This window comes from Coccinella septempunctata, chromosome 2, assembly GCF_907165205.1.
Source record: "Coccinella septempunctata chromosome 2, icCocSept1.1, whole genome shotgun sequence".
Lineage (NCBI taxonomy): Eukaryota > Metazoa > Arthropoda > Insecta > Coleoptera > Coccinellidae > Coccinella > Coccinella septempunctata.
In genome coordinates, this window is record NC_058190.1 from 39,133,121 (window position 1) to 39,152,631 (window position 19,511).

Sequence of the window (19,511 nt, forward strand, 5' to 3'; positions counted from 1 at the left end):
TTTAGATTTTGAGGGAGGTTTCGTTGCAATGTGACCTTATGATCTATTGGGCCCCTTTCTGAGCTGTTTTCGCCCTGATGTCGTATACAGCTAGCCAGTTGTAGATTAAAGCCCAGTTCAAAGCAAAATTCAACTTAATAAAATTCAACCAAACCATCAAAATTGAGCTGGGTTTAACTAAGAACTCGGCTGAAACCTGAACTGTACAACTTAATGGTATTCTTTTTCAGGATACTCCCTTTTACATAGCGTCGTAATGAATGTTTTCTCGATGCTGGTATCTTTTTGCCACTGGGAAGATTCGCTGATAGCACATACTGAGGCAGAGAGGCTGATTTCTAATTCTCTCATCACCCGTTCGTTCCCTATTCCCTGGATATTCTTAGAATGGTCTCTTGTGCCCTAACTCAACCAGCTAATTCAGAACCTTAAATTCTAAATCGCTAGTTTTTTGCTTGAAAAAAGCTACAATACTTATGGAATTCCACCCGAAAAAATTTTTCGTATATAGTCGGCGTTGGCCAATTTACATTCGTTTTTGAGTTATGCAAAAAGATTCGAGCACTCGGATTTAACCGCACTCTCAGTCAACCCAGCATCAGAGATTAGGAGGCACTTTTCATCTACATTTCAGAGCTGAAAGCGTTCTGAATTCCCCTTCCTCATTTCATAATCAGTCGGTTTCCTCCGCGAATCTTTTCAATTATTCCCGGTCGTTAGTAAAAATTCCAAGTCGGTTCTGCAGTGGCCTCAACCAGCGACAAAGAAAGAAAATCTCTGGCAATTTAGACAGTTTCCTGCTTCCAGCATTACGGATAATGGCCAGTCAGTTAGGTCGATCAGAGTTTCAGTTTCGCTCAAAGAAGGGAAAAGTATGAATTCTTATAACCCTTATTTCTAGGTCATGATAGCCTAATTGATTCAAGAATCAAGGTTGCATATTTCTATACTCCATTCTTATTTATTTTAGCAGTCGGTTGGCCATGAAATGATTTTCTCAAGTTTCTGGTAACTAGAACGGAGTAAGGTTTGCACTCATGAAATGTCGTTAATGTCAACGTCAAGACTACGTTGCCACAACCAATATCAATTTTTATTACGAAAATACCGAAAGTGACTGAAAAAAAGAGAAGACAGGGTTTCAAGAAGTGCTATTTAGAATTCAGGTCCGCTTATTCAAATAGTTATACCATGATATTCTAAAATCCACAATACGTCAGACGATTAGCGAACATTTTCAATGTAAGAGAATTTATTTAATGTTTCATCTGAATCTAAACGACTTTATTTCAGCTGAATATTTCCGCAATCAGAAAGATTGTGAATGAAGAAGATGACAAAGAATTTCCTTCTATTGGGAGACCCAAAAGAGTGGTGGCATTTGAGAATTTTAGGTTTGAGTGAATTAATGCGAAAAGTTTACTACAGGATTTTCGATGAATGTCATCGTAGAATAAGTTCCCGAAAATTGATTTTTCCATTTTTAATTTGACTTGTCCTATACATTGTAAATGTCTTGAGGTACCAATAAATACCTTATTATTATTATTATTATTATATCAATGTATTATGATGAACAGCCACAAATACGCTCCAGTTGTCCTGTTAATTGTTTATTCATGTGAAATTTTTGTTCAAAGGTTGAGTTCATCTTGACTTGAAACTTCCTTTCATTCCTTTTACTTATTGATGCAAGATGATTTTTGTTGAAGAATTTAATGTTCTTGTAATTATCTGTTAATTCCTTCGGGAGATACCCATTCCCAACCACTGCATCATATGGATTTCTTCTTCAGGTTAATATTTTTGAAATCTACAACTGATGTAACGTATTCAAACTTTAGCCAAAGAAGACAACGAACATCAACTCTCCTCAAGCTAGTGCATATTATGATATTATACTGATCTCTTGTATTTTTCATGCAAATATCTGGATTTGGTATGCCTTCAATCAGTTTGTTTAAACTTCAGTAATGTCCGTCACATATTTTCCATCGTGATAAAATTGTGAAAATTTCTAACGGCATGAAGACAGGAATTGAATTCTGAAAAAAGTAGCACCCAGAGCAGTATCCTGCTCTGGGTGGTACAACACTGGGCTTATATTCACAGAAATAAAAGTTATCACTATATCACTGAAGTGGCAGACTGAAAAAAATCTTTGACTACGCCACTGCACTCTACAAGAAAAAGTGTCTCTAGAATGTAACATTTGTTTTTAGACATCACTGATACTTTACGAAATAGAGGCACCAGTCAAAGAGACGAAAAATGAGTTTTCACTTATAACTTGAAAACAAAAGAAGATAGAGGGATGCGGTTTTGGCCATTAACATTCTTTTGAAAATCGAGGTCGGAAACGTGTCATCCATTTTTCCCTAGCTGTTACGGTTACATAGCTGTCATTCAATACCATCGAATTTCGCCCACCCTGTACTAGTTGTATAGTTGTATAGATTCTAAAGCCCGGATTCGTCATCAGCTTATATTGACCTTCAATGAGGACAATTAAATGAATTTCGCGCTTTTTTCCCCAACCAACAATCCTAGACTCATTAGGATTAAAGAAAATTAATCTTTTTTGGTCTTTCAACTCCACTCACCTGATTCTCGCTACTGAGCAGCTTCAGCTGATCGTTTATCAAGCTGTACTTGGCCGACTCCTCCTTCCTGAGAGCCCTCTCTTTCTTCAGTTCCGGACTCCAGAAGGTCTTGATGGAATGCATGGAAGAGCCCAGTTTTTGATTGGTGAGTTCGAGCTCTTTCTTCAGATTATTCAACTCCCTCTGCAGGTCTGAATTCTGATGCTGAAGGTCTCCGATGAAGGGTTGATGCATGGTGGGGGATTGTCTGGTGGAACGACTGCTGTAGGGCTCGTCGTCAAAGTAGAGGCCGCGATCTAGCGATCTATCCCTAGAAAAAAAAATTTTGTTGATCTGGCGTTGTTTACCTCAAGTTTCTGTGGAAACTGGAGGATAGCTAGACGAGATGGCTACCTTGAATGGATCGTAGAAAATGTGAGATTCAACTCGTATCTGCTGTGTATGTGAGCATCCAAAACTCCTGAAGATAACAGGGATTGAATAGGAAAATAAAACAGAGTAGTCTGTTGACTTCATAAATACTAGAGCTAACTTAGACACGGAAATACACAACCGTATCAATTCGGCATAACGGACATTCTGGAAGCTAAGGGACAGAGTGTTTCAAAATCACGACCTCAATCTGAAGACCAAGACAGCTGTTCCTCCCACCGCTTCTTTACGGGAGCGAAAGCTGGACGCCTTACAAGCGACATATTAAACAGCTTGAACAAAGGCAACAACGTCATCTAAGACAAATAATGCAGATCAGATGGTTTCACGAAGATTCAAGTCAGAAGTCTTGCAGCGCGCGAGTTGTACAACAATTTAGACTCAAGTACGAGGGCCCGACTCAGATGGAGCGGCCACATTCTGAGGATGCAAGACACAAGACTCCCCAAAATAGCTCTGTATGGCGAATTCACAGAGGGAGCTCGAAAACCAGCAGGCCAGTATAAGCGGTTTAAGGATACACTACATCAATCCCTGAAATCAGTTAATGCCAATCATAACTGGGAACAACTAGAGTTAGACAGATCACAGTGGAGGTCTTTGGTCCACACTTATAATGGAGACTCGAGAATAATACAGCGGCGGCCAGATCTGGTTGGTGACTATCCATGCCCGGAGTGTGAAAGGATCTATAAGTCACGGTTGGATCTCTTCAGTCACAGGAGGGCACACAGTCGCAAGTAGCCCTAAGAAATTATAACTTTGATAGCACCGATAGTCATTTTGTAGATTTATTCTCAGCAATGAATGAAAGGAAATATATGGAAATTTTTTTTCAAAAATGAAACACCGTTATTTGTCCCAACAAAATTGCTCTGTCGAAATTTTCAAGAAGAATAATTGTCAAAAATACTAGAAATAGACCATTGTCAAAAATTCGTCGTCGTTACTCATAACTATTAAAAGTTGTGTGAGTATTCTCTACTAGGAAATTATAGAAATATGATTTAGTTCAACTGAAAGCAAGATGTTTTTTTTTTCTATGAGATTTTCTACAATAACTTTAGGAACAAAAATGGGCATATCCAGAAAAATCCGTTGTTGTAATGGAATCTCTCAATGCAATGTCTTAAAAGAAACCTTGTTTTTAGCATGAAATTATTTCATTTTTGAGCCATTCAAAAATCCAAAAAAAAAATAGCAAAATGACTAACAATTTTGATTTGTTGGGGTATTCTACTATACAAAGATTATAGTCTTCATTACATATTTAATTGTATAATGAATAATCATGTTTTAGGTTTTTTTTCTTGAAACGTTATGGGATTTGAACCCTTTCAAACTATACACTTTCGTTCTAATATACAGGATTTTCATCAAGGATTGTACTATCTGTGTTGACTTGAATTGCTGCTATTCCTCACCGAGGCTACTTAGAAATGATTCTCATCAATTTCAAAAGCAACGGCTATACTACGATGTGGCAATCATTGATGAAAAAGCTAAACATATATCATAAACATTGAGTTCCTCGCAACTTACAGACCTACCTTTTATACTTAAAGATTTCAAATACATTTCAAAACACACACATCAATTTCTATGACTAACATTTAACTCGAAAGCGATAAAGGCTGGGATTCAATTTTTAACAAATACACCTACCTTCTCTCTCGTATAGGCATGAACTCCCTAGTAGTTGGTCTAGTTGCACTCCTACTTCTCTGATGGACTGGACCCATTGTCATAGGTCTCCCTCTGTCCTCCATCATGGGACTTCCCAGATCTTCATCCCTATAAAGGGACATTTTTGGTAACATTTGTAAGAGAACAGTTGTGAGGGGTGCATTGGTTCAGTGCAGTCAACTATAGGATGCTAGATACTCTTTAGGAATATAATAGAGAGTGCATTTGTGGTAAGAGACCTAACTAAACTCATTGAAATGGAGATCTTAATATTGAGAAAGGGAGGGAACTATTTGAGCTAAATAAGCAGGAATGTTTGAACACTGAAAGATAGTAATTTATGAAAATTTTGAAGATAGGGAAAGAAACCATATCAAAAATATTTTTCAATATGTATAAGTTTACTGACAATTCTTTCACATGATGGATTTCCATTGGAAGTATTTTGTCTCGAAAAACTTAGTGTCTTATCGTCAATATCCAAAAAATCAGAGAAATGTTCGCAATAACACCACAGATATATAGTGCTCAAAAGTAAAAAGTGTACCTTAAACTACTAAGCAAATGGATAGGTGCTGTTCACTTTCCAGGAATTTCTCGAAGCTGAGATTATATTAGTGATAAACAGTTCTGAACAAAGGAGAAACATCAATAGAGAAAAAAATGGGACCATAAGTATAGGATGTAATTTTTGAAGATTTTTGAAAACAGGATATTCAGAATACATCTTGGAAGAAATCATGAAACAATCCCTTTCACTCCTGTGTACAGGGTGGGCAAAATTCGATGTTTTAGCACTACAGTTTTTAAACCAGAGGAGATAGACAAAATCTGATACCCCATTCTCGTTCTCTTTTTCTGAGAAACTAACAATAGTAGTAGTCATTTTTGGCCACTTTCTTTTGTTTTCGAGTTATAAGCAAAAATTGGAAAAATGGCGATATTGAAAATGGTCAAAAACCTTTTTTCACAATATTTCTATGGTTTCAACTTTTGATGAGCACAGAAACATAAAGCATCGTATGATTACCGCTGTCTCCTTCTATGAGTCCTTTCATTATTGTGAAAATTTATGAAATATATCTTGATTCAAATTTTGTGAAAATTGGTGAAAAGCATAGAAAGAATGACATTGCCGGAAGCAGACTGCTTTTGTTATAGGAAACTCTATTTTTCTGTGCTCGTCAAAAGTTGAAACCATAGAAATATTGGGAAAAAAGGTTTTTGACCATTTTCTATTATTTATATTGATACAAACCATATGATGTTTGATTTTTGAAATCAGTAAAAATTAAGCTTTCAAAAAATTGCACTGAAAACTAGTGTTCCCATTTAAAAAAACATAACTTTGGGTCATAGCTTCGTAATTAAAAATCCTGCTGAAAAGGCGAGCACGCCACTGGATTCTACGTAAAAAAGTGCCTGTATAATGTTTCAATTTCAGAGCTTTATCATCAATATTAGCGGAGATATAAATTTATTTCAATATCGCCATTTTTTCAATTTTTGCTTATAACTCGAAAATAAAAGAAAGTGGCCAAAAATGACTACTACTATTGTTAGTTTCTCAGAAAAAGAGAACGAGAATGGGGTATCAGATTTTGTCTATCTCCTCTGGTTTAAAAACTGTAGTGCTAAAACATCGAATTTTGCCCACCCTGTACAAGCCATGAAGTATACCGAGAAAGAAATTGTATATGCATCCACTATTTCCAAAAGACGTTCCACATTTTTTGAAAGTCTCTCAATATTTTCGTATATAGATTATTATCCAACAAACTATCGAGTTATATGGGATCTGTTAAGCCAAGAAATTAGGTACGTATTTTACAGCACCTCAGAAACTGACAGGACATTGTTCAAAAATAATCCCCAAATAGGTACCTACTTCCGAAGTTTTAGATTTCCGTGGGAAATTTTCATTTCTTTAATTTTGAGTTCTTATTTTTTCGTTGGACAGAATTAGTAGAGGTAACCTACAAAATTCATATAAATATATTAGGTATTTTCTATTTTGTGGAAAAACTCTCGAACATGTCATTTTTCATTTCGAATTATGCAAATTTTCACCTAACTGAGGATGTTGTCCTGCATCTACAAAGAGGGATGGATGGTATCTAGTTGGGTTTTTTAAATGGCATCCCTTACGTTTTGTGTCAGAAATTGATAAACCCTTAATTGGTTTGATTAATCAGCCCCATTTCAATTAGTTATAGGAATAATGAACAATGAAATTGTTAAACTATTGAATTCGAATTAGAATGAGCTTAACAATTGATCTATTCATTTCTGGTTGAAAAAGTAAGGGTTGCCATTTAAAAAAAGTCGACTACACTCCACTCCTCGTATAAGGTGCATCACCTTTTACTCAATTATAGGATATAATGAAAATTTTTTCCAGCAGATTTTTGAACACGAAACTTCTTAGGTCTTGGAGAACCAGAGTGTCGCTATTCCATCGATTGTTGCTTTGTTTCTGGATCGTAGAAATGTACCCAAGTCTCATCCATAGTAACAATTCGGTTTAAGAAGTCTACATCGTTTTCAAATCGAGCACAGATCCAACGAGATGCTTCTACCCTTGCACGATTTTGGACAACATTAAAACATTTGGGGATCCATTGTGCAGCAATTTTTCTCATGTCCAAATTGACGTGAACTATATGATGAACGCGTTCGTATGAAATATCATTGCTTCAGATATCAGTTTTGGCTTAATTCGACGGTCGGATAAAATCATGTCATGAACTGCATCGATATTTTCGGGGACTGACACAGAAACTGGCCTTCCCGATCCTTCATCATCTTCCATGGAGAATTTACCTCTTTTGAAGCTTGCAGTCCAATTTTTCACGGTCGCATACCAAGGACATTGATCACCAAGGGTATTAAGCATATTTTTGTAAATCTGCTTACCTCTTCACCCTTTTATATACAGGTACTTGATGATGGCTCGATACTCGAATTTTTCGATTTTCATAATTTCGGTGGACATCTTCTTTCTTTTAATTTATTGCGTAACTCTGGTTTACATTTTTGACCTCAAACTTAACATTGACACTTCTAATGAGTTATTGTTCGTTACTATGGTAACGCAATATTTTTTTTATGCATGGAACTGGTGTAGGCTAACTAGATATCAATACATCCTCCTATATGGAAAGTAGTTAATAAAAAATTGACCTGTTCCAACATTTTCTTACAAAATAATGAATACGGATCGAAAATATAAATATTTCTTTTTACCCACCATTTATTTGAAGGGCTCTCTGGATACTGATCCTTCATTCAAATATTATCGGAGTATGCGTAAGAAGTTTGAAGTTTTCAATATTCAAGGACTGTCAAAGAATGACCTCATTCCTTGAGAAAAGCGAATAATAATAATATGTGGATTCAGGCAGGCGTAACCCCGCGTGATAAAAGATAATCATTATTATCAAATCCTCATCTAAGAGAGGCGCATAGTATAAACCACGAATAGTTGCAGCATTTTCATCTGAATATTCACCAGAATTCCACCCTCAAACTTTCGTGGGAGAATAGAGAAAAGCTACTAGGGTTGCAATCGATATCCCCGAATACCCTACAGCTATTTGGCAACCTAGAGACTGGATTTTCCCAAGTGTATACCCTTTTTATTCGGGAATTTCGGTATCTAACCACTCTTGATACCAGAAGGCTTTTATATTATCCTTTCAGCCATTAAGCTTGGTCGCAATATCGTCCGTGAATTACGACAAAAAATTTCAATTTATATGCTCATAAAAATCCTTCATTATATTCGGTATAAGTGGCGTTAATTGAAAAAGGCGAAATTATCTTCATGGTTCTCATTGCCTCTGATTGTATTTTTTCAAAAATGTGCTTATTAATGAGGCAACATTGTTTCGAAAAACTGCATAAACAACTTATATTATTATGCCTCAGATGTTGGAATATAATGAAGTCCCTTATAATTTTCAAGAAAAATATAATCACCCCCCAAAATAACCTTAAATAAATATTTGAAATATGGTCTTCACATTGAAGCCTCAAACAGAAGACACATCTCAGTTTTTCAGTTCATATACTGAGGAATAGGAATGAACAGAAGAATTTTCAATTAAGTCCAAAAATATCACACCCAGGTCCCAGTAGTTGTTCAGTTAATTACTCTGAAATCAGTTCCTTGTCAACAAACTAACTAAATCACTTTGGAAATGCTGCGAATATCCATCACTATCAGCTGGGTGTCTCGTTCACTTCAATCCTGTGTTGAAACGTTGAAAGTAATCCTCCATCTGTTATTCTGTCGCCAGACAAACCAATTTAACTGATCAACGTCGAACCCATAATGCTGGCCATAATGCACTTTCATTTTTTTTTTTCGATTAACATTGAAGAAATGGTGAAAATATTGAAAATATTAAAGATGGAAATTTTGTTCCATTATTTTCGCAAAATTTCTGGATTCGAACTAACACAAATTATAACTTACCCTGAATAATTCTGTTATTGTATTTCACTGCGTTCATTCGAGAGTAAAAACTCTTTTCAAGTTAAGAGAGAACTATGAGTACGTTTCATTCTTTTCATAAGCTGTTTATTTGTACATTAACTGTACCTATATGTGCTGTATTTGATTTATTTCTGTATATTTGTTTTATCTTTTATTGTATATTGTTATATTGGGAATTTTCTGCCCAGTGTTGATGAATGAATAAATAAATATTATATCTTGCCTTTCAACCTTAAGAATTTAATGTATCTGTATATTCTGTATTTGGTATATTTCTGCATATTTGTTTCAACTTTTGTTGAATATTATTATTTTTGAAGATATAAGTCCTTTCTGCTCTAAGCAGTGTTAATAAATGAATATTATTTCTTTGATTTAATACACCATATAGCATGTAGGTTAGTTTGAAAAAACACAATTAGTTTTTGATTAATGAAGTATGCACAATTAATATTTTGCAGAAAATTTGGAGCAGACTTTCGAATTCTGGTCATGAATTTCTTTTTATCATGGGCTGTCATGACACATGAAAAACAAAGTTGAGTTTATACAGAAACTAAAATAAAATGCGAATCAAAAAGAAACAAAATGAGAGAATCCTATTGGCAGAACATGTGATCGCCATCTATCAATAGAATAGATTCTTATTTCGTTCTTATTGTAATTCTTATATTATTTTCGCTTGAACACACTTATATAATTCTAGGTAAGGATTTGAAAATATTGATCTGATTCCCGATTTATATAATTGTCAACATTGTTTAATTTGGTGAATTCTCTGTTGTAAATAGTATAAAGATATCAATAGAAGACCAGTTGGCACAAAAACATAAAGTACTTTGTAGTTATTGAATTTGTGTGAATTTTCTTCAAGAAATTTCTTCAGAGGTACTGAAGGAATACTTGGAAATCTATATGAATTCAGTCCATCAAAAATGCAGGAAAATGAATCATTATACGAAAAGTAGGTACTAGACAAGTTGAAAAAATTCTAATGCGTATTGTTAATTTCGGATTTGGCTACACTATATTGAAATTCTCATTTCGCTTATCTGGTCTCAAGAAGGCAATATCATAATACAATAATGGACTTCTGAACGAGGCAGCATGAGCAATATTATAGGTTGTAATACGCAAGCAATGGATTTGTTTCAGCTTACAAAGCGAAATGATCAATGAACTGGAAATATACTGGAAAGAGTGTAGTTGAATTTCAATTTTAATTCAACAGATGAATAAATTCTGTTGCATTCCATAGCGTAGCCTATTTCTGATCTTCGGGCATCATGTTAAATGAATGGAGAATGCACAGAAGATCCTTATCTTTTTCCATCTATCTCGTATTTTCTCCAAGGATAACTCTGAGACGTTGACAGGGAATTTTCATTATTCCTCCATCCCTTTCCTTTTATATTGACATATATTGAGAGCATTGTTCAATCCGAAGGCTTAAACGTGCTGTATTATATACCAAAGTGTACCGCTGGTAGAGGCAGGAAGGAAAAACCACGGCAAGGTCAATAAAAATGCTGCAAATTTAGATAGAGGATTGCAAATTTAAAAATAGACGAATGAAAAGTGTAATAATCCAATTTATGAAACAATTACTGGAATTTGAAAAGATTGGGTGGTGAAAAATATGCACTATTTTCCACGATGAAATGAACGTTTAGTCAATGTTTAAGGACATATCTTGTCTCGTATCTTGTGCTTATAAGATGATTTTTGTACATTTCAAATTAGGTAGTCCAACTTCAGGGTCCTATAGTTTGGAACTGGGAGTTTCAAAGAAACACGCTTGGTCTCATTCTAGACTCAGAATTCAATGAATTACAATATTAAAACTAGGTGCCTAAGCACCTGAACTTTGATTGGTCAAAGTTCAGATTTCCTGATTTCTAGGTTATTTCTGTTGGGTCTCTAAAGTATAGTGAGAAGGGGTTACAGTTCACTGCGACCTTAAGGTCTGTTGTGACCTTAAGTCTCTATACCAAAGACAGAAAAGCAATTTTACTCTTTAAAGGAATTAAATTCTTAGAGGTATTTATTTTTAGGGAACCTTAAAGTCAATTAATTCAATTATTTCATTTGCGATGGATATTCCATTGTGCACCAGATACAAATTTAACACCAGTTAAGATCGTTGAGTGGACAAACTTAGTGCAGTCTTCTTGGATCACTAATGAAACTAATAGTTTGATGAAAAACAAATCCATTATTTTTTGTGAACTCTATGTCTTTATTTGGCATGTTTCGGTTTATGCGATTTAGGTCAAAGGCATCGTTTTTATGTTTGATTTGTTGCCATTTTGAAGGTAGGTTCATAATGCCTCTCTGATGGAAGTCTTTGTCCCTATTGGCGAAAAATTCTTCTATTGGATTTTCACAATCTTCTCTTGATTCCAATTTCTTATCATTGGGAGTTTTACAATGCAAGAAAAGCATCGTGATTTGTTGGTGCCAAGTCAGGACTATATGGCGGATCCATTATCAAAGATACTGGAGTTTTTGGCGAGGCTTTATAAACGTATGAGTTCTGGCTTTCCTGTTGCAATTATTGCCGTTTCTGTTCAAAAGCAAGGTTCAAACGGTCAAAGCATTGACAGTAGAGATCTGCATTCAGTTTTTGGTCTAATGAAAGCAACTGAAAATGAATTATTTCTTTCCAGTCCAACCAAATCCATAGAACCTCCTTGACGTAAGTCATGTTTTGGCCTGTTTGAGATTCTTTACCATACTTTCACCCCGATGGTTTTCGCTGGTTGTATGTCACTCATTTCTCATACCCCAGTCACCATACGTTTGAGAAATAGGTCGATTTCATTCGCTTTGCCCAAGACTTCGCGGATATAAATGGATCTATTATAATTTTTGAATAAAGAAAATGTTTATGTTCGATCTTTATCTCCTTGGCGACAAATTCCACCATCGAACATTAAGGACCTATGATAATGCCGATGACAATATGTCGATTTGAAATCCATGAGTACAACCTTATTTATTATATTGTACTCTCAACATGGATCTTGGCCGTCCACTTTGAACGTTTTGATTATATTAAAATAATGAAACTTCTAGGAGAGTCCAATCCTTATTGAATTCTAATTCAACTGGACAGTCCTCTAGACTAGTGAAAGCAGTATTTGGTGCTCTATATGTTACTTTTGAAGATATCTCTGAAATTTGGCACGAATTTGAAGTGATCTATTGTAGAAACTAGTTGCTCAAAAAAACTCGCTTGGTCTTATCGATACCCAAGAGTTTCGTGCTGTTCAGCCAACTTCCATCGGGGGTGTCTCCTGACTAGTCGATATTTGGATTTCCTGGAAGATATGGGACAAAATATCTTGAGTTCAGCTCTCCTGAGCGAGAAAACTAGGGATATTCTTGTTGGGTTCTCTTATGAAGCCAGTAGAGCAAATATACTCTTTTCGAAGGAATTAAATCCTTTTTTGTCTCCATGCCACTGATCTATTTCAATTAATGAAAAAATGTACAATGAATGTGAGAGTAAAAACATTTGATTGTTTATAATAGATCTCCTGGAGATTAAATGAAGGCTTTGGAAAGCTTCAGCATAAAGAGACAAGAGCCACTTTCGTGATTCTGATTGTTGCCTCCAAAATGCGCAGGAAATTGGTTGGAAATAGATGATGGATGTTTCGAAAGTATGGAAGAATGTATGAATTTTGTTTCACGTGGTTCTTCATCGTCCAAGCAGTATTTCATGATTCCTTGGAAAAATGACATGTCCTTGACATGATTACTCAATGTACCATAAACCATTATGATGAATAATAGACTCATTTGAAAAAATGAACAATGAATGTGAGAGTAAAAACATTTAATTGTTTATAATAGATCTCCTGGAGATGAAATGAAGGCTTTGGAAAGCTTCAGCATAAAGAGACAAGAGCCACTTTCGTGATTCTGATTGTTGCCTCCAAAGAGCGCAGGAAATTGGTTGGAAATAGATGATGGATCTTCGAAAATCTGAAAGAATGTATCAATTTTGTTTCACGTGGTTCTTCATCGTCCAAGCAGTATTTCATGATTCCATGGAGAAATGACATGTCCTTGACATGATTACTCAATGTACCATAAACCATTATGATGAATAAGAGACTCATTTGAAGAAATGAACAATGATTGTGAGAGTAAAAACATTTAATTGTTTATAATAGATCTCCTGGAGATGAAATGAAGGCTTCGGAAAGATTCAGCATAAAGAGACAAGAGTCACTTTCGTGATTCTGATTGTTGCCTCCAAAAAGCGCAGGAAATTAGTTGGAAATAGATGATGGATGTTCCGAAAGTCTGAAAGAATATATCAATTTTGATTCACGTGGTTCTTCATCGTCCAAGCAGTATTTCATGTTGAATTGGGGAAATGACATGTCCTTGACATGATTACTCAACGTACCATAAACCATCATGATGAATAAGAGACGCATTCAAGACATTACCTTCTCCCTATATCGTCAGTCTGCGGTTAGGACTCAACAACAATCTAAAATACACCAAAGGGTCACTCCAAAATGCTACGGGGGGCATCCTAGTTCTGAAACACCGAAAGCGACACATAAAAAACCTTACCTCCTATCTCTAATCGGCAAAAACTCCCTGTCGTGGTCAACCGTCGGTCCCCTGTCCAGAGACTGGTATCGAACGGTCATGGGGTTAGCAGGCCTCGTAGCGCTCCTGCTCCTGTGGTGCCCCGGCCCCACGGCCATGGGCCTTCCCCGCTCCTCCAGCATGGGGCTGCCCAGATCTTCGTCTCTGTAATACGGCGATTGGTGGTGATAACCGTAAGCGTGATCTGGCGAGTTGTTGCCCGATCTGGAGGGCCTGAGGGGCTTACCCCCCCCGGGATAGCCCCCCCGGCTGGGGGAGCGGTCGGTAGGCAGCCTCACGCCGCGCGGCGACCTCGTACCCCCCACGTACGCGTCTCGGGACATCTCATGTCATTTCCACTATTCACACAAACAGTCACTTGCGAGCGGTTTTCGCTACCCCCGGCACTTCACACTCTGACCCCCTCGACGTGGGTGATCAATGGACGGCTAGAGTGTAGGAGATGCGCGCGCACATGCACGCGGTCCCCGCACGCATCTTACGCCCCCGCGAAGGGGTGTACATCGACGGAGACGTTGGGGAGAGTATCGACATCGCCGGTTCTGTGAATGAAAATTATCGATTAATTTTTCAGCGTAGTGCGGGTTCTAGGAAATGGATTACGTCAGTTCTGTACAGGGTGGTTCAACTATGTATGGAAGATAAGGATGTTCATTCTCAAGCACCAGATGCATCAGAGATGATAATGGACAAGTCATTTTTGGACAAAAATTCGCGCTAAGAATTTCCCACAAAACTTTGATTGTCTAATGGCTTCATTAATGACACGGTTATATTTTCCCCATGTGGGAGGTGAGCTCAATATTTGGTATGCAAAGATGTGCCCTAAAAAGGGCTGATTTTTCCGTTTTACAGGGTGTTCCGAATTCGTTGTCCAGTGAGGGAATCTAGGAAACTAGAAGAGCTAGAGTAAAACTGACGAAACATTCTCAGCTCTTATTCAGAGAAACAAAAAATGGTGAAAACCGTAGCCTCCTACGATCCTTAGCTTTTGAGTTATTAGCAAAAAATGAAATTTTGACGATTTCGAAAAGTTCTCTTAACTTTTTTGTCTTTGAAGTCTTTGAAGATCTGAAACTTGAACGTTCTTAGGCACTTTTATACGTAGAATCTACTGAAAAAAGAATTTTTTTCCAATTCAAAAATAACAAATTCAATAAAAGTTTGCATTTAAAAAAACGAAAGTTCGCCTAATGCTTCGAAATGAAAAAATATTTTGAGCTCGTCAGTGGATTCAACGTAAAAAAGTGCCTGTAGAAGGTTCAATTTTCAGATCTGTAACTTCAAAGACAAAAAAGTTATGAGAACTTTTCGAAATTGTCAAAATCTCATTTTTTGGTAATAACTCAAAAACGAAGAATCGTAGGAGGCTACGGTTTTCACCATTTTTTGTTTCTCTGAAAAAGAGCTCGGGAATGTGACATACGTTTTCTTCTAGCTCTGATAGTTCTTGAAATCCTCTCAGTAGACAACGAATTTTGCCCACCTTGTATATCCCTAGAAAATGGATCAATTTTCGAAAATATTATCATAAAACCTTCCGGAGCCATGAAATGCTCCATGATACTTTATAAACCAGAGTTGATCTCATAAATTGTGATCCAGATTTGAAGCCCTTCAATCCAAGTGCTTGAACTCATTCAAAGTAGAATTAAATTATCTACAACTCGTAAAATGAACGCTACTTTCGAAGATTTTTGGTAACGTATAATTAAATGCCTACACTTTGAAGTGAGGGGTTGCTGCTATTCTGGAAATATATTGAAAAACCACAAAAAAACCCTCTTTTTGAAGGCACATACTTGGTCACGATAAGTTAAGCTCACATCATCCCTGAGGAGGAGGAAAACCTAGAATTGTTTTATTGGGTGAAAGATGGTTATGAAGGATTGCGGTATACAACCATAAAATTTTTATTGACTAGACATATATGGACATCAAAACGGTTCGACCCAACTGAAATATTTCAGCTTCTACAGGGTGATTCACTAGTAGATCGCCAAATTACATGAGCATTTTTCCTACCCAAATATAAGACAAGTTTTCTCCCTAAGTGAGGGATAACTCAACAGTTTTTATTCTGTCGGAATTTCAGTAGCACTGAAATTCCGACAGAAATGATTACCTTGCTGAAACACATATATGTATAACCATTTTTTTAAACCTCCATTTTACCTAGAAAGGGTTGGTCAAGGCAGTGTTTGCCTTATACATCTTGAAGAGAAAAAGATTTCGGAAATATATTAGATGCAATCATTTCATTGTATTCTTTCTTATCTAAACAAAACCTAATTCAAACTTCTCATGGTAGATTCATTTCAAACACAATTTGTTCATTTATTCTACTGGGAAACAACAAATAGTGAATACGGTATTTTTCACTTTTTTCATGTCTTGCAGAGTTATAATGCAAATTTTGCAATGGACTGAAGATTTCAACATCTTCTGAGTATGGTGGGGGAAGTTGGTTATCATTTTCAACAAATTTCGATTATTCAATCATGAGGAAATTAAAGCTGAGAAGTTGTCCCACTATTGGAGGGGGCTAATGCAAAAACTTGCCTTATTTTTTGACAACGAAGTTGCTTAACCCTCTAATACCCAAGTCCGCCTTGAGACTGGTTGCATATAAGTGGATACAAAATTATTCTGCCCATGTCCGCCTTCAGTATAGGTTCATTTTGTGAGAACAGGTGTTAATGTAAATCAGTTAACTATTTGCGACAAAAAGATGTAGATTACTTAAGCTAATTTGAAACTATACGGAAATAATTATAAAAAAGGAAAAAAAACTTGGGCATTAGAGGGTTAATATATTTCGCAGTCTATTAGTGAATCGCCCCTCGTATAATACGTAATAAATTGTTTTGCCTTGACTCCATCTCACTAGTGTCCAAAGTTACCTTTTCAGTCAGGGTCGTGTGTGTAGTTTTAACAATTGATTTTCATGAAATTATCTCAAGAATTAATTGACCAATATGTAATTTCATACTCATCAATCATTAACAGATAACGTTGGTGTTTAACTGATACGGTATCAACATGAAAATTGATGGAAACATCAAGAATACACACAGTTGGGGAGAAGCTTACAAATTTGCTCTTTCTATACCTGATGCATAAGTCACTTGAGAAAGGAAAATAATATGTAAAATCCAAATAGTTAAAAATTGATAGGCTCAAATTATTATTTTGTGTCAATTGATGGTAATCGTTAAAAAAATTTAGGTACTTTATTATCTCATGGCTTTTATCATCCTGCCTATTGTAAGTACTATGTATTTCATTTCATATTTTCTTTGCTTATTCGTTATGCTCTTTTTGTATTATTTTTGAACTGACTGTAGAATCTACATTAAAAACACATGGCAGTGTGAAATTATTTCATTTTTCCGGAAAAACCAATCTGTTATATTTTCTCGCATTTCCAAGCTTACATATGGACTGAATTCCAGGAAATATGGAAAATTTCCGTGAACAATTATCTGGTTATTCTCGCATGAAATTATAATGAATATTTCGAGTGGAATGAACAATTTCAGCGAAAATATTGTAATGGCGATGAATTTTCACATATCAAATTATGAGAGAATGCAATTTGGGTTGAATATTATCATTAGGTTGAACAAAAAATAATAAATGAGTCCTCTTAGCTTGGAACAATCACACCAATGAAACTACTTGTTCATACCTATATTATAGCAAAAGCTTTCAAAATACTCTTCTTTTTCTCTCCCTTTAGTCAACCAATATTTTTCATCATCAGTGTAGTTTGATTGCAAGTATCTTGAAGTTAAACTTACATGTTTCATATCGATACTCTATCTTTATTTTTTCATATCCTTTCGATCAGTCTATCATCAACTATTTATTTAATTCATTGAAGTGGAAGACGAAACATATGCTCTCACATAATAGTTATACTATAATAGAACGTTTTCTAATTTTTCATATATCAATACTGACGTACCGGAAGATATTTCACAAATTTGCATGAATTGGTAATTGTTGGAATTGAAAATGAATTTAATCAGCCTCTTGTATATGTATGTAAATGTAAATTTCTGATAACACAGCAATTATTATTGATTCATTGGTCCAGAACTAAATTGACATTTGAATGCTCGTGAATACTGAGACTGAAGAGTAAAATAGTAATAATAACCATCTTTATTGCAGAATGGCGAAGGAGTTGATTTAGTTTATAATTTGGAAGGATCTTTGATTTCAAGCAACGACTGAAATAAATAAGGCATATGATTTCGGTATAATTATCTAATACTTTTACTACATCATACTTATGCAATCCATATTATTATTATTATTGCATCTATTGTAATGTAATGTAATGAAGTTTGATTCATTTATACATTTTCAAGAGATAAATATATCACGAATTTGTGGAACACGTTGGGAAACACTTTTTTTCATATTTCGCGTCCTTTTGCTTTTTGCAGAAATTACGAAAAATAATTCTTTTCCCAACTGGTTGCACAAATAACTATTTACATGGCAGTGAATGGAATTATATGCAGGCATGAGATAAAGTATGCAAATCAATGAATATCTTCAAAACGAAAAAGAAGACATTTATCAAACTTGTTAGGTAAAGTGAGGCATAACACATCTGATTTTAAAAGACCTTGTTATACAAAATTCGCATATATACTAATAGATTTAGTGGAAATAAATCACTTTTCATTTAAACAAATAGATGAACTAAATAACTCAAGATATACGAGAAGAAAATCATATTTTTGATGATTATTAATTTGTAATACAATACAGGGTTAGAGCTATTTAGAGGGGGACTATAGGAATATCGAAAACTGTTAGAAATACAGGGTGGCTTAGATTAAAAAAAAGTTGCGTTATTTAAGGATGATTGTGTTGGTGTAAACAGTACCAAAATATCTCTGATGGTTCCTGAGATATCTCGAAAAAACTGAAAATCAAGATTATCTCTTCTTCTTTATAACTCATTTGTTTTTGGAGATAACTACACGAAATTCGGTTTGTAGTCAAAATCCTATAGAGCGATTATACTGGTTAACCTTTTTTTTAATTAGGCCACCCTGTATATTAAGAAATGAACTAGGAGGTAGCAGTTGCCAAACCAATTGTAATAAATAAATTGTACTATTGAGAATGGTTCATTCAAATGGAAAAGTTTGTATTGAAATATTAATGTTGAATTGTGAGAATAGTTTATGTCTGAAATATATTATTATGAAAGTTTCAACGGTATGTGGTACTTTTTCAGAATTCAATTCCTGTCTGCATGCCGTTAAAAGTTTCATATTAATGTTGAAGTTAGAAGTCCCCGTGTAATATTTTTCATGATTTGCATCCTCAAAGGAATCACGATCAACGGTTAATAAAACCTTAGAACCTTTTACCGCAGTTGGCAAAAACTGGATGAGCGATGAGAAAACATTGCAATTTATATCAAACAACAACAAATTTGGCACTGAACCTGTGGGTTGATTTATTTCTGGTTTTTTCATATTATTTGCACTAAGCGCAGTATTTACGAATTCGAAATCACAAGGCCTTCTAAAATCGTTAATGACATAGGTATATACAGGGTGTGTTAGTGAAAACTGAGGGTATTTCCGGTGACAAGGAAAGTAAAACATGGTTGGATTCTTTAT

The 19,511-nt window shown here is 35.3% G+C and overlaps 1 protein-coding gene across 4 annotated transcripts in view; it reads right to left on the bottom strand.

The window, feature by feature from the left end:
* The window catches only part of LOC123306684 (ELKS/Rab6-interacting/CAST family member 1), a 69,881-nt gene that overhangs the window by 49,719 nt on the left and 651 nt on the right, over positions 1-19,511 (bottom strand). For 2 of the 4 annotated variants that reach the window (XM_044888801.1, XM_044888803.1), the window contains exons 2-4: positions 13,819-14,399; positions 4,701-4,829; positions 2,604-2,913 (exon numbers count right to left, since the gene is read on the bottom strand). In XM_044888801.1, the coding sequence (XP_044744736.1) occupies positions 2,604-2,913; positions 4,701-4,829; positions 13,819-14,180 (801 nt within the window). In that variant the 5' untranslated portion in view covers positions 14,181-14,399. The remainder of the gene's footprint in view (positions 1-2,603; positions 2,914-4,700; positions 4,830-13,818; positions 14,400-19,511) is intronic. The other 2 variants (XM_044888804.1, XM_044888802.1) reach the window with 1 other exon arrangement.